Here is a 15,835-nt window from a genome sequence, read left to right as displayed (position 1 = left end):
ATCCTAGCACTGCTTCTTAAATCCGTGTGGCCTTGGGCAAGTTACCTGAACACTCTGCTCTGTTCTTCTGCTTCTGCATCTATTAAGAGGAAGAAAGAATGTTTACCTTTTATGGATGTTGCAAAGATTAAATGAGAGAACATTCAAGGAGCTCAGCACAGTACCCAGCCTATCTTTGATGTTGATATGTTTATTAGAAAGGAAGGAAGAATCCAGTTGTCTCTTGAGAGGGGGTTCAGATGATGATGATGGTGATGATGGTGGTGGTGGAGAGAGTGATGATAGTGATGATGGTGACAGAGCTACCATTAAACATCTCTTTTTAAGCATTTCTGCAATATCACCACAACCATTTGATGTTGTGATTTTCCTCATTTTATAGCAGATCCTTCTGTCTCCAAATTCCATCCTTTTCTCATAATAGCACACTAGTTCTCAGGTTCTAAGTCTAGGTATAGCAGCAATGAATCTGCCAACCCAAGAAGAAACAAATAAATATTTCCTGCACATTTCTTTTTCTTTCATTTTAATTCCCTTTTCGTATTGACTGACTCTGTAACAACAACTTTGCCTGTACGTTTATGCAACCAGTAAATATGGGTGATTCTCAGGAATTCCTTGAACCTATTTATGATACTGTGGAGCAGTGTGGCCAACTCCTTTCCTGTCAAGGGTCTCAGAATCAATATATTTAAGATCCCAATATGAGGAGGAGCCAAGATGGCCGAATAGGAACAGCTCCGGTCTACAGCTCCCAGTGTGAGCGACGCAGAAGACGGGTGATTTCTGCATTTCCATCTGAGGTACCGGGTTCATCTCACTAGGGAGTGCCAGACAGTGGGCGCAGGTCAGTGGGTGCACGTACTGTGCGCGAGCCGAAGAAGGGCGAGGCATTGCCTCACTCGGGAAGCGCAAGGGGTCAGGGAGTTCCCTTTCCTAGTCAAACAAAGGGGTGACAGACAGCACCTGGAAAATCGGGTCACTCCCACCCAAATACTGCGCTTTTCCAACGAGCTTAAAAAATGGCGCACCAGGAGATTAATATCCCGCACCTGGCTCAGAGGGTCCTACGCCCACGGAGTCTCGCTGATTGCTAGCACAGCAGTCTGAGATCAAACAGCAAGTCGGCAGCGAGGCTGGGGGAGGGGCGCCCACCATTGCCCATGCTTGCTTAGGTAAACTAAGCAGCCGGGAAGTTCGAACTGGGTGGAACCCACCACAGCTCAAGGAGGCCTGCCGGCCTCTCTGTAGGCTCCACCTCTGCGGGCAGGGCACAGACAAACAAAAAGACAGCAGTAACCTCTGCAGACTTAAATGTCCCTGTCTGACACCTTTGAAGAGAGCAGTGGTTCTCCCAGCACGCAGCTGGAGATCTGAGAACGGGCAGACTGCCTCCTCAAGTGGGTCCCTGACCCCTGACCCCCGAGCAGCCTAACTGGGAGGCATCCCCAGCAGGGGCAGACTCACACCTCACATGGCCGGCTGGGTACTCCAACAGACCTGCAGCTGAGGGTCCTGTCTGTTACAAGGAAAACTAACAAACAGAAAGGACATCCACACCAAAAACCCATCTGTACATCACCATCATCAAAGACCAAAAGTAGATAAAACCACAAAGATGGGGTAAAAACAGAGCAGAAAAACTGGAAACTCTAAAAAGCAGAGCGCCTCTCCTCCTCCAAAGGAACGCAGTTCCTCACCAGCAACGGAACAAAGCTGGATGGAGAATGACTTTGAAGAGCTGAGAGAAGAAGGCTTCAGACAATCAAATTACTCCGAGCTACGGGAGGATATTCAAACCAAAGGCAAAGAAGTTGAAAACTTTGAAAAAAATTTAGAAGAATGTATAACTAGAATAACCAATACAGAGAAGTGCTTAAAGGAGCTGATGGAGCTGAAAACCAAGGCTCGAGAACTACATGAAGAATGCAGAAGCCTCAGGAGCCGATGCGATCAAATGGAAGAAAGGGTATCAGCCCTGGAAGATGAAATGAATGAAATGAAGCGAGAAGGGAAGTTTAGAGAAAACAGAATAAAAAGAAACGAGCAAAGCCTCCAAGAAATATGGGATTATGTGAAAAGACCAAATCTACGTCTGATTGGTGTACCTGAAAGTGACGGGGAAAATGGAACCAAGTTGGAAAACACTCTGCAGGATATTATCCAGGAGAACTTCCCCAATCTAGCAAGGCAGGCCGACATTCAAATTCAGGAAATACAGAGAACGCCACAAAGATATTCCTCGAGAAGAGCAACTCCAAGCCACATAATTGTCAGATTCACCAAAGTTGAAATGAAGGAAAAAATGTTAAGGGCAGCCAGAGAGAAAGGTTGGGTCACCCACAAAGGGAAGCCCATCAGACTAACAGCGGATCTCTCGGCAGAAACTCTACAAGCCAGAAGAGAGTGGGGGCCAATATTCAACATTCTTAAAAAAAAGAATTTTCAACCCAGAATTTCATATCCAGCCAAACTAAGTTTCATAAGTGAAGGAGAAATAAAATCCTTTACAGACAATCAAATGCTGAGAGATTTTGTCACCACCAGGCCTGCCCTACAAGAGCTCCTGAAGGAAGCACTAAACATGGAAAGGCACAACCGGTACCAGCCGCTGCAAAATCATGCCAAAATGTAAAGACCATCGAGACTAGGAAGAAACTGCATCAACTAGCTAGCAAAATAACCAGCTAACATCATAATGACAGGATCAAATTCACATGTAACAACATTAACTTTAAATGTAAATGGACTAAATGCTCCAATTAAAAGACACAGACTGGCAAATTGGATAAAGAGTCAAGACCCATCAGTGTGCTGTATTCAGGAAACCCATCTCACATGCAGAGACACACATAGGCTCAAAATAAAAGGATGGAGGAAGATCTACCAAGCAACTGGAAAACAAAAAAAGGCAGGGGTTGCAATCCTAGTCTCTGATAAAACAGACTTTAAACCAACAAAGATCGAACGAGACAAAGAAGGCCATTACCTAATGGTAAAGGGATCAATTCAACAAGAACAGCTAACTATCCTAAATATATATGCACCCGATACAGGAGCACCCAGATTCATAAAGCAAGTCCTGAGTGACCTACAAAGAGACTTAGACTCCCACACATTAATAATGGGAGACTTTTACACCCCACTGTCAACATTAGACAGATCAACGAGACAGAAAGTCAACAAGGATACCCAGAAATTGAACTCAGCTCTGCACCAAGCGGACCTAATAGACATCTACACAACTCTCCACCCCAAATCAACAGAATATACATTTTTTTCAGCACCACACCACACCTATTCCAAAACTGACCACATACTTGGAAGTAAAGCTCTCCTCAGTAAATGTAAAAGAACAGAAATTATAACAAACTATCTCTCAGATCACAGGGCAATCAAACTAGAACTCAGGATTAAGAATCTCACTCAAAACTGCTCAACTACATGGAAACTGAACAACCTGCTCCTGAATGACTACTGGGTACATAACGAAATGAAGGCAGAAATAAAGATGTTCTTTGAAAGCAACGAGAACAAAGACACAACATACCAGAATCTCTGGGATGCATTCAAAGCAGTGTGTAGAGGGAAATTTATAGCACTAAATGCCCACAAGAGAAAGCAGGAAAGATCCAAAATTGACACCCTAACATCACAATTAAAAGAACTAGAAAAGCAAGAGCAAACACATTCAAAGCTAGCAGAAGGCAAGAAATAACTAAAATCAGAGCAGAACTGAAGGAAATAGAGACACAAAAAACCCTTCAAAAAATTAATGAATCCAGGAGCTGGCTTTTTGAAAGGATCAACAAAATTGATAGACCACTAGCAAGACTAATAAAGAAAAAAAGAGAGAAGAATCAAATAGACGCAATAAAAAATGTTAAAGGGGATATCACCACTGATCCCACAGAAATACAAACTATCATCAGAGAATATTACAAACACCTCTATGCAAATAAACTAGAAAATCTAGAAGAAATGGATAAATTCCTCGACACATACACTTTCCCAAGACTAAACCAGGAAGAAGTTGAATCTCTGAATAGACCAATAACAGGAGCTGAAATTGTGGCAATAATCAATAGCTTACCAACCAAAAAAAGTCCAGGACCAGATGGATTCACAGCCGAATTCTACCAGAGATACAAGGAGGAACTGGTACCATTCCTTCTGAAACTATTCCAATCAATAGAAAAAGAGGGAATCCTCCCTAACTCATTTTATGAGGCCAGCATCATCCTGATACCAAAGCCTGGCAGAGACACAACCAAAAAAGAGAATTTTAGACCAATATCCTTGATGAACATTGATGCAAAAATCCTCAATAAAATACAGGCAAACCGAATCCAGCAGCACATCAAAAAGCTTATCCACCATGATCAAGTGGGCTTCATCCCTGGGATGCAAGGCTGGTTCAATATACGCAAATCAATAAATGTAATCCAGCATATAAACAGAACCAAAGACAAAAACCACATGATTATCTCAATAGATGCAGAAAAGGCCTTTGACAAAATTCAACAACCCTTCATGCTAAAACTCTCAATAAATTAGGTATTGATGGGACGTATCTCAAAATAATAAGAGCTATCTATGACAAACCCACAGCCAATATCATACTGAATGGGCAAAAACTGGAAGCATTCCCTTTGAAAACTGGCACAAGACAGGGATGCCCTCTCTCACTGTTCCTATTCAACATAGTGTTGGAAGTTCTGGGCAGGGCAATTAGGCAGGAGAAGGACATAAAGGGTATTCAATTAGGAAAAGAGGAAGTCAAATTGTCCCTGTTTGCAGAAGACATGATTGTATATCTAGAAAACCCCATTGTCTCAGCCCAAAATCTCCTTAAGCTGATAAGCAACTTCAGCAAAGTCTCAGGATACAAAATCCATGTACAAAAATCACAAGCATTCTTATACACCAATAACAGACAAACAGAGAGCCAAATCATGAGTGAACTCCCATTCACAATTGCTTCAAAGAGAATAAAATACCTAGGAATCCAACTTACAAGGGATGTGAAGGACCTCTTCAAGGAGAACTACAAACCACTGCTCAAGGAAATAAAAGAGGATACAAACAAATGGAAGAACATTCCATGCTCACGGGTAGGAAGAATCAATATCGTGAAAATGGCCATACTGCCCAAGATAATTTATAGATTCAATGCCATCCCCATCAAGCTACCAATGACTTTCTTCACAGAATTGGAAAAAACTACTTTAAAGTTCATATGGAACCAAAAAACAGCCCGCATCACCAAGTCAATCCTAAGCCAAAAGATCAAAGCTGGAGGCATCACACTACCTGACTTCAAACTATACTACAAGGCTACAGGAACCAAAACAGCATGGTACTGGTACCAAAACAAAAATATAGATCAATGGAACAGAACAGAGCACTCAGAAATAATACCGCATATCTACAACTATCTGATCTTTGACAAACCTGAGAAAAACAAGCAATGGGGAAAGGATTCCCTATTTAATAAATGGTGCTGGGAAAACTGGCTGGCCATATGTAGAAAGCTGAAACTGGATCCCTTCCTTACACCTTATACAAAAATCAATTCAAGATGGATTAAAGACTTAAATGTTAGACCTAAAACCATAAAAACCCTAGAAGAAAACCTAGGCATTACCATTCAGGACATAGGCATGGGCAAGGACTTCATGTTTAAAACACCAAAAGAAATGGCAACAAAAGCCAAAATTGACAAATGGGATCTAATTAAACTCAAGAGCTTCTGCACAGCAAAAGAAACTACCATCAGAGTGAACAGGCAACCTACAAAATGGGAGAAAATTTTCACAACCTACTCATCTGACAAAGGGCTGATATCCAGAATCTACAATGAACTCAAATAAATTTACAAGAAAAAAACAAAGAACCCCATCAAAAAGTGGGCAAAGGACATGAACAGACACTTCTCAAAAGAAGACATTTATGCAGCCAAAAAACACATGAAAAAATGCTCACCATCACTGGCCATCAGAGAAATGCAAATCAAAACCACAATGAGATACCATCTCACACCAGTTAGAATGGCAATCATTAAAAAGTCAGGAAACAACAGGTGCTGGAGAGGATGTGGAGAAATAGGAACACTTTTACACTGTTGGTGGGACTGTAAACTAGTTCAACCCTTGTGGAAGTCAGTGTGGCGATTCCTCAGGGATCTAGAACTAGAAATTCCATTTGACCCAGCCATCCCATTACTGGGTATATACCCAAAGGACTATAAATCATGCTGCTATAAAGACACATGCACACGTATGTTTATTGTGGCATTATTCACAATAGCAAAGACTTGGAACCAACCCAAATATCCAACAATGATAGACTGGATTAAGAAAATGTGGCACATATACACCATGGAATACTATGCAGCCATAAAAAATGATGAGTTCATGTCCTTTGTAGGGACATGGATGAAATTGGAAATCATCATTCTCAGTAAACTATCGCAAGAACAAAAAACCAAACACCGCATATTCTCACTCATACGTGGGAATTGAACAATGAGAACACATGGACACAGGAAGGGGAACATCACACTCTGGGGACTGTTGTGGGGTGGGGGGAGGTGGGAGGGATAGCACTGGGAGATATACCTAATGCTAGATGACGAGTTAGTGGGTGCAGCGCACCAGCATGGCACATGTATACATATGTAACTAACCTGCACATTGCACACATGTACCCTAAAACCTAAAGTATAATAATAATAAATAAATAAATAAGATCCCAATGTTTTGAGATGTACCGATAAGTGAACATTGACTGCCTGGCTATTGGATTTTTATCTTAGAGAAAAACATGTGAGTCTTGGTGAACCAGCACTTTGGAATCAGATTACCTGAATGTGAATCACAGCCCAGTTCCTTGTGAGCTGTGTGACCCTGGTAAAGTTACTACTCATTTCTAAGCTTCGATCTTCTTATCCATAAAATGAGGATAATACTAATACCAATGACATTAGTTTGGTGTAAGAATAAAATGAGACATGTATAGAAAGAGTATTTAAAAAGAGCTCAGTTAAAATGAGCTCATATCTTGGGTTATTCCTGTACAAAAGCCTTTGTGCCCTGAATGGAGAATCGTATCACTCAGGATTCACTCAGCAAAACACACACCACTCTAAGTGTTTAAAAAACAGGTAACTTAATACCCAAAAATGGCGATCCTGATGATGGAGGAGCTGAGAAGGGCTACATTCCCTATGAAGCAAATCAGAGATCAGTGAAATGGAAGCAGCTACCATCCCCAGGCTGGAGGGACTAAGGAAGGAGGTGGTGTTCTCATAGTCTGAGGGTAGGGGACACCAGCCGATGCTGGAGCCATGGCAGCCCTGTCAACAGAGCCTGAGTGGTGGAGGGGAAGCAGCTGCTGCCTGGCACAGAAGAGAAGTAGATAGGCTCTTGCTTCCCCTTTCCTCCAGCCCCAGATCTCCCAGCAGGGCCAATCTTGCCTGACTTGAGTCTGGGAACTGCTGCCTGCAGGGGTAGCCCCACAATACTGAGCAGAGCAGGGGACTTGATCTGAAAACACAGAGGCCAAGGATTCTTGCAGGCTAAAGTCTCAGGCTTCTATTGCCTGGTTGTGGATATCTAACTACTGTGATAACTAACACAGAAAGTTTGGAAGAGTCTTACTTCCCCCTGCTGCTAGACCTCTGAACAATAGCAGAGATTCACAGGTTGCTGTGCCCCAGAAGGTAGAATTTGGAAAAAGCAGTGGAAACCCCTCAAAAGCTGTAAGAGGCCTGTCTCTGGCCTTTTTCTCACATTACTTTCTAGCAAGGGCTGCTGCTGAGCAGCCAGTGCCTTCAATATCTGGGGATTTGTGGCCTGATGAGATATTCCCACCCTGCCATTTACCTGGCTAACTTCTGCAGAATTGAGTAGAGACTGAACTTCCCTGGGCCCCTATAGGTGGGTTAGGTGCCTTTGTGGCCCCTCCTGTGATACACTGATTTCCCTGCACTGAAATGCTCCATTTAGGCTTCTGTCTCCTTCCCACCAGACTGTGAGCAGGGACTTGTCTTCTTCATCCTTGCACCCCCAAGCGTTTGTACTCCTACTTCCTGTATTGAGCTAGCTACTGTGGTAGGTCCTGGGCTATGCATGTAAGTAAGAGTGCCAGCTACTAGCAACTTTTATCATAGAAGGGAGGCAGATGGGATGTATGATGTTTTAAAATTACCCATGTCTTTTGTGCTAGGGAAGTCCATTGCATGAGACTATTTAACAGGGAGAATCATCTGTCCTAGAGGGTCAGGGAAGCCCTGTAATTAGGAGTTGGCCTGACAGCAAGGTTGGGGGAATGGCATTCCAGGCAGAGGGAAGAGCAAATGTGAAGGTCTTGAGGTGGGAAAGAGCATTGAGGATTAGAGATTGAGAGCAAACGTGCCATTGCGTGGGAGCTGATGAGGTCAGCAGGACCTGTCCTCTCCTGTGTCTAAGTCTCTGCGTCCTGCCTGAGTACTTTCCACCCCCAGCTTTGTGTTGTAGTCCTGCAAGTCTGCATGTTTGTGGCTTCCACATCACACCTAGTATACATTGTTTTGTGCATAGAAGGGGCTTGTTGGATATTTGAACAAATGAATACAATTCCAGGCCCTAAAGAGTCTTTCTAGCTTTCTTGTCACATTTGTAGCTTTAGTTGCCCTGCAAGTATCAAGGAATATGAGCCCTATGGGGAAGAAGCCTGAATTTATACCATTTATGGGAAACCCTCTGCTATTTGGCATTCTGTTACTAGGAACTCGCTCTCAATCATTCTCTTCTTCACAATTGGAGTTCTGCGATAAGTAGTAGTAAGAATGGTGACCTAGGGATGCCAGAAAGATTCAGTCATCAGACCATCCTTTGCTTTTGCTTCTTTGGGATTGAGATGTGATGTGTTAAACCAGATTCCATTTGGCTCCACTCCTTCTTAGCAGTGACCTCGGGCAAGTCAGTTAACCTCTTCAGACCTTAGTTTCTCCTCTGATGTCTAGCATTAATAATATCTATGATGGTGTTAAAATGCGACCATGTATGCAAATATGTAGCATAGTGCCTGGTATTTAGTGAGCACAAAATAACTGATAGCTACTGCTTTTATTAAGACAATCACAATTACTGCCATTATTATAACGTTGGGTGCCATACATTGACCAGAACAAAGCAAAATCTGAGCAGGCTTCCGAGTTTTCCTATGCAGGCAAGTATGCACTTTGGGTTTCTCCTTGAGACTGCCCTACACACAGGACCCTTCCTCCATGTTGTTTGACTATTAAAAAGAAGATTTTTTAATGCTTGTTTTTAGCTTTCTCTCCTTCTTTTTTTATGTGTTAAAGAGGATTTGTTTTTGTTTTCCTTTCTCACAGGAGTGATTGGGGCAGATGTGAGAGGGCACGGCCTCGTCTGTGAGGGGCAGCCAGTGACGTCACGGCTGGCTGTCATCTGTGGAACGTCTTCTTGTCACATGGGGGTGAGTCCACTGAGCACAAAGGCAAGGCCACCACACAGCAGGAGGTAGCCTGGAAGGAGACCCTGAGTGCTGGCTTCTTCACCCTTTCACGTCTTTCCTCTTTTCCCTGCCTGCCCCTTGTGCTTTGTCTAGCCAGAAGCCCAGCTCCGCACTCCACCTCCCTTGCTTACATTTGCTGGATCTTTTTTCCAGGAGCCAAATTCTTAGTAAGCATGAAAAGGATTGAGTGCTCCCTTTGACGTCATCCTGGCCAGAGAGCCCAGGCATGAATGGTGACATCTGATCCTAAGGTGACAAAGTCTAGCTCCCCCAGACTGATCTGACCCTAATGGGTAGCGGGGTCTTCTCTGCAAAGAGTGTCTGTTTTCCTTGGTCAGGGAACTCTCTCTCAATCAATATAAATCCATCTCCCTGGGAGCGTCCTGATGATCTATAGAATTAGCCTGCGTATCATGACTTCAAAAGAACACTGATAAGCAATTTTCACGTTGTTAATTTTTCTCCATGAATTAGTGGAAAGGCTTTCTCCAAGATTGCAGTTAAAATTTAGTGCCTGCCCTAAAATTTATATCTTATTTAAATGCATGAGTCTGAAAGCATTCCATTCCGATAAGTACCCATTTCTACCATATTTTTATTTAAAAGTCATTACTCGGTTAAACTTAAATCGACAACTCTTTGGAATTTTCCCAGATAAGTATAATAGAGGGCAGAGTGGGGGAGGAGCAGGGAGATGAGCAGAGATTAGAGCGGGACACAGCCCAGGGCAGAACCAAAGCAGCTATGGAGGAAATTATGTGGGATGTGAGACTGTTTTGCAACTGTAGGGACCCCTGAGCCTTTTTACCATCAGATATTCTAATTCAGTCGATATAAATACATGTACTTATTTATCAATCCCTGCTCTTGTGCTAAACTGTGGATATAAGAATGACACCGGCTCAATGGGATGAGATGAAGTTATAACAGGTATTAGAATATAATGTAAGGCCCCCCAATGTAGATACAAATTGAACTCGTGATACTAAGCATCTGTTATGTGCCAAGCAATATGCGAGGTATTCTTGCACATGGCATCCCATTTTGTATGGCTGAGGGAGCCAGCCCGAGTGGTTTCCAGTCCCACTTCCTCAGTTTACTAAGTGTGGGCCTTTGGGCAAGGTACTTAAACTCTCTGGGCCCCAGATTCCTCATCTGCAATATGTAGAGAGTGACAGCACCTGTCAGAGTGCTGCAAGAATTAAATGAGATGATACTAAGTGCTCCACGTGCTGTAAGCACATCACAAGGGCTCACTCTTAATCACTAGGACTGTTGTTGTTACTGAGCAGAAAGCAAACAGTGGCTGACTCTGCCTGGTAGCGTATAGGGTGGTAGAATCTTCTTGAGGTGACATTCGTGCTGGACTTTAAGGAAATAGATTTCCTTCTGTTTGTCTGGGCTCTGGGCAGTCTTGAATGGAATTTTTCTAAGTTTAAAAATTGCAGCATATTTGGCCAGGCACAGTGGCTCAAGCCTGTAATCCCAGCACTTTGGGAGGCCGAGGTGGGTGGATCACCTGAGGTCAAGAGTTCAAGACCAGCATGGCCAACATGGTGAAACCCCGTCTCTACTACAAATACAAAAAATTAGCCAGGCGTGGTGGCAGGCACCTGTAATTCCAGCTGCTCGGGAGGCTGAGGCAGGAAAATCGCTTGAACCCAGAAGGCAGAGGTTGCAGCGAGCCGAGATTGTGCCATTGCACTCCAGCCTGGGCAACATGAGCGAAACTCTGTCTCAAAAATAATAATAATAATTTCAGCATATTTCTTCTGCTCAGCAGCCCTTTTGTAAGGCTCAGCTGTCCTTGAAGGGAGAGATCTGCAGAGGCCTGAGGCCTCTTTAAGCCAGAAGGCACCAGCCCAGGAGCCAGCCCTTCTTTCCCTTGATATGAGTCTATACTTGTTAGATTGTCTTCACTGAATACTGATTTAATCCTGTTTAAATTATCTGTTATTTTCACAGGGATACATCTAATCAGGCTTCTCCTGGGAGATCTGAATCTCAGGCATTTTTACCCCACTCAATTCAGATTTCTGAACAGAAGCAAATCTAAATGGATGCAAGTGTCTCTGTGATGGCCTGCTTCTCAGTCTTACTGTCTCTTAATGGAGATGAGGCTGGCTTTCCCTACCCATTTATTGTACACATTTGGGACCTAAAGTATAGAAAAGTCCAGTAATTTTCCCAAAGTCACAAAGCTTTGAAGTTCTGGAGCTAAGAACTCAAATCTAACTTCTGATTCCAAAGCTCATACTCCTCCTTGCCTCCCTGAATTGTGCATGAGGATGATGTACCCATAGAGGAATGGTGAGAGCATGGGCTTTTACATTGTCCAGAGGCAAGCTTGAACATCTGCTCATGCATGTTTTGGCCCTCTGACCTGAGTGAGCTACTTAACTTCTCTAAGCCTCAGATTCTTCATCCATCAAATTGGGGATAATGATGCCAGTCTTACAGGGTTGTTGAGTAACATGCATTATGTAGGTTTGTACCTAGCACACAGCAGACACTCAAAAATGGTGGAGATTGTTATTAAACTTTCCTAGTGATGTAAACGGCTCACATGAAGCAACTGTTTGGGCTTTAACGAGTTTGATGGGCAGCTGCAGTTGGTTGCGATGAATGAGGGCCATAAAATGCCAGTTTATGATGGCGGTGTTGTGCTGGAAATAAAGTCTCCACCCCCATCCTGCTTTGTACTTGGGAGTGGGAAGGGACCCTCTGGGCCAAGGGGATTAATCATCAGCTTTAATGTTATGTCATGAGGGCGAGACTGTGGTCATGCTGGCATGGGAAAGTGCCTTTGATCTCCTCAGGTGCTGGGAGCCCAGCAACAATAACACCTTTGTGAGGTCTAGGAGAGGTGCAGGTCTGAGGAAACACTCCCAGGGAGACTGAAGGACCCCCTTTGTTGTGGTTCTGGCAAATAAAACTGCCACTGTGAGGAAAAATTAACCAAACAGAACACAGGGACCAAAGGGGGGTGTGGGCTTTTCAAAAAGTGGTTTTCAGCATGATCTGAAGGATCCTCTTTCTTCCTGTCTGCTCACTTCTGATGTTTCCAATTTAGTAGATTGAGGCAAAATTCCCAGGAACATTTTGTGCTTGATCCAGGTTGCCTCTTTCTAGATCACCCTAAAAGAATAAATGAATGAATGAATGACCACATAAATGAGTATTGGTAAATACTTAGAAGCTTCCTACCTCCAGGTTCCTGTTGCTTCCAGGAATCTGGAGAAAAAGCCTGAGGTTGAACATAAGACATGTTAATAAGGCCTTTGATATTTTAGAAGATACAAGCATGAGCTGCACATTTATCTTCCTTGTGGATGATTTAATTAACAGGGGAAAAAATGCTGTTCTTTTTTTAACTCCATGAAAGCAGAGCTTCTTGTTCAGAGTTAATTACTACCAAGTCACCAAAACCCCAGATAATACACAGCAGGGGTTAGCCAGAGGTTGAAAAGTCATGGGGTAAGATGGAGCTGATCCTTGCCATTGCACCGACATCCTTTTCTTGAGCTGTCAGGTTGGGTTGTAACTTGGCAACTTGTCTTCCAGTTAGCATGTCAGATTGTCAGATGGGGACAGGACCCTGGGGGGTCGGGGTAGGGAGAAACACTGAGGAGGTAAGATTTGAGCAGAACAATACCTGAAGAGAGCTGGGAACTACATCTGCATCTTAAATCGCTCAGAACTGAAGTTTTTTCAGTCTTAATATAGAGATAGTGGTTCTCTATCATTGAATGGATGTGGAGACTCAAAGACTTAGGCTCATACGCTGCCCCCACCACTTACTGTGTGAATTCAAGCAGGATGCTTCATCTTTCAGTGCCTCAGTTTCTGCATCTGTTAAATGTGAGTAATAGTATTTACCCATAAAGTTTTGTTCAGGTTCAAATTAGGCCATCTTTGTAAATGACTTGGCACTGTACCTGGCATAAAATACCAAATATGATATTGTTATTAAAAATGAGTCATTAATCACATGAACAATCCATGTGGTTATGGATTAGAATTAGAGACATCAGTATGAACTCATATCGGGGGAACCCACCCCCAATATTTCAACGTAGGTTCTTTCTATTTTCCGTAAGTGTCAGCCGGCTGAGAAGTAAAGAGAAAGAGTACAACGAGAGGAATTTTACAGCTGGGCTGCCGGGGGTGACATCACATATCGGTAGGACCATGATGCCCACCTGAGCCTTAAAGCCAGCAAATTTTATTAAGGATTTCAAAAGGGGAGGGGGTGCAAGAACAGGGAGTAGGTCACAAGATCACATGCTTCAAAGGGCAAAAAGGAGAACAAAGATCACACATGCTTCTGAGGAAACAGGACAAGGGCAAATTCAGAACTACTGATAAGTGTCTATGTTCAGCTGTGCATGTATTGTCTTGATAAACATCTTAAACAACAGAAAACAGGGTTCAAGAGCAGAGAACCGATCTGACCTCAAATTTACCAGGGTGGGTTTTTTCCCCACCCTAATAAGCCTGAGGGTACTGCAGGAGACCAGAGTGTATTTCAGTCGTTATCTCAACCGCATAAGACAGACACTCCCAGAGTGGCTGTTTATAGACCTCCCCCAAGGAATGCATTCCTTCTCCAGGGTATTAATTATTAATATTCTTTGCTGGGAAAGTAATTTAGCGATATCTTCCCTACTTGCACATCTGTTTTTAGGCTCTCTGCAAGAAGAAAAATATGGCTCTTTTTGCCCGACCCCACAGGCAGTCAGACCTTATGGTTGTCTTCCTGTGTTCCCTAAAATCACTGTTATTCTGTTCTTTTTCCAGGTGCACTGATTTCATATTGTTCAAACACACATGTTTTACAATCAATTTGTACAGTTAACACAATAGTGGTCCTGAGGTGAAGTACATTCTCAGCTTATGAAGATAACAGGGTTAAGTGATTAAAGTAAAGACAGGCATAAGAAATTATAAAAGTATTAATTTGGGGAACTGATAAATGTCCATATTAAAATGAAATCTTCACAATTTATGTTCAGAGATTGAAGTAAAGATAGGCGTAAGAAATTATAAAAGTATTATTTGGGAACTGATATATGTCCATATTAAAATGAAATCTTTACAATTTATGTTCCTCTGCTGCAGCTCCAGCCAGTCCCACTGTTTGGGGTCCCTCCCTGACTTCCTGCAACAAACTCATATGTAGTTTAACATAGATGCAGATGGATGCGTATAGAAATAGTTATGGATATATATACATATACAGGTTAGTAAACACATATTTATTTCCTGGTTCTGTTAGCTGAGATGGTCTAGAAATAAGGACACCCCAAGAGCTGGTTTTTACAAGCACATAGTATCCAGATCATGGTATCTAATACCATTATCCAATACAAAGAACCAGGACTCCTTGGAGAAATAGTTGATTTTAGGATTGGAATAGGAAATATACAAGATGAGCTTGGAGCATTTGCAGTGCCAGAAAGTTAGGAAGTTCTCAACAAAAAAAGATGAGAATATGTCACAGGGAGCCAACTGTGGGAGCTCCCAGTGGCCAAAACTGGAACAACTTAAGCAGTAAAATAAAGTGTTATGAATTATAACCCAAAGTATAGCATAAATGTCCATAAGACCATACTGACATAAATTGTTTTGAATAAATAAATCATTGAAAAGAAGAGAGACATCTCCCATGCAGAAAGATTCCAAATAATTTATGTAAATGTTCCACCATCAAGGAGGTAGAGCATAACTTTCCACTCCTTAAGTGTGGGCTGCACATAGCGATTTCCTTCCACAAAATATGGTATGGAAAACAGGGGAAGAGTAATTTTACATTGGAGAAATTTGAGAAACAGTCATCCACGTGACAAGGTCAACATCAACAATGATAAGTCATGTTGATAGTACGTACCCTTGATATGATGTAATGAAAATGACACTTTGTCTCTGTTGTGTTCATCCCGCAATCCTATAAGCCCAGTCTAATTACCAGGAAAACACCAAACAGATCTTAGTTAAGGGACATCCTGTAAAATACTTGACCAGTATTTCTCAAAGCTGTCATCCAGGTCATCAAAAAACAGGGAAAGTCAGAGAAACTATCACAGCCAAGAGGAACCTAAAGAGCCATGATAACTAAATGTAATATGGTATCCTGGATGGGATCCTGGAGCAGAGAAAGAACATTAGGTAAAATCTAAGGAAATCTGAATAAAGTATGGTCTTCAGTTCATGATAATATATCAGCATCGTTCACTGTGACATATATACCTGATAAGATATTAATGATAGGGGAAATGTAACTGGATGTGAGGTATATACGATCTTTACAACC

General features: G+C 42.5%; 1 protein-coding gene across 23 annotated transcripts in view; it reads left to right on the top strand.

Moving 5' to 3' along the window:
• FGGY (FGGY carbohydrate kinase domain containing) overlaps positions 1 to 15,835 on the top strand; it is a 492,018-nt gene that overhangs the window by 253,814 nt on the left and 222,369 nt on the right. For all 23 annotated transcript variants that reach the window (XR_008514557.2, XR_008514537.2, XR_008514552.2 and 20 more), the window contains one exon: positions 9,380 to 9,483. Coding sequence is in view for 18 of the 23 variants with exons in the window: in XM_024235117.3 (XP_024090885.2) it covers positions 9,380 to 9,483 (104 nt within the window). In the remaining 5 variants the exon portion in view is untranslated. The remainder of the gene's footprint in view (positions 1 to 9,379; positions 9,484 to 15,835) is intronic.

The sequence above is a fragment of the Pongo abelii genome, chromosome 1 (genome assembly GCF_028885655.2).
Source record: "Pongo abelii isolate AG06213 chromosome 1, NHGRI_mPonAbe1-v2.0_pri, whole genome shotgun sequence".
In the NCBI taxonomy this organism is placed as follows: domain Eukaryota; kingdom Metazoa; phylum Chordata; class Mammalia; order Primates; family Hominidae; genus Pongo; species Pongo abelii.
This window is presented reverse-complemented; position numbering and strand designations above follow the sequence as displayed.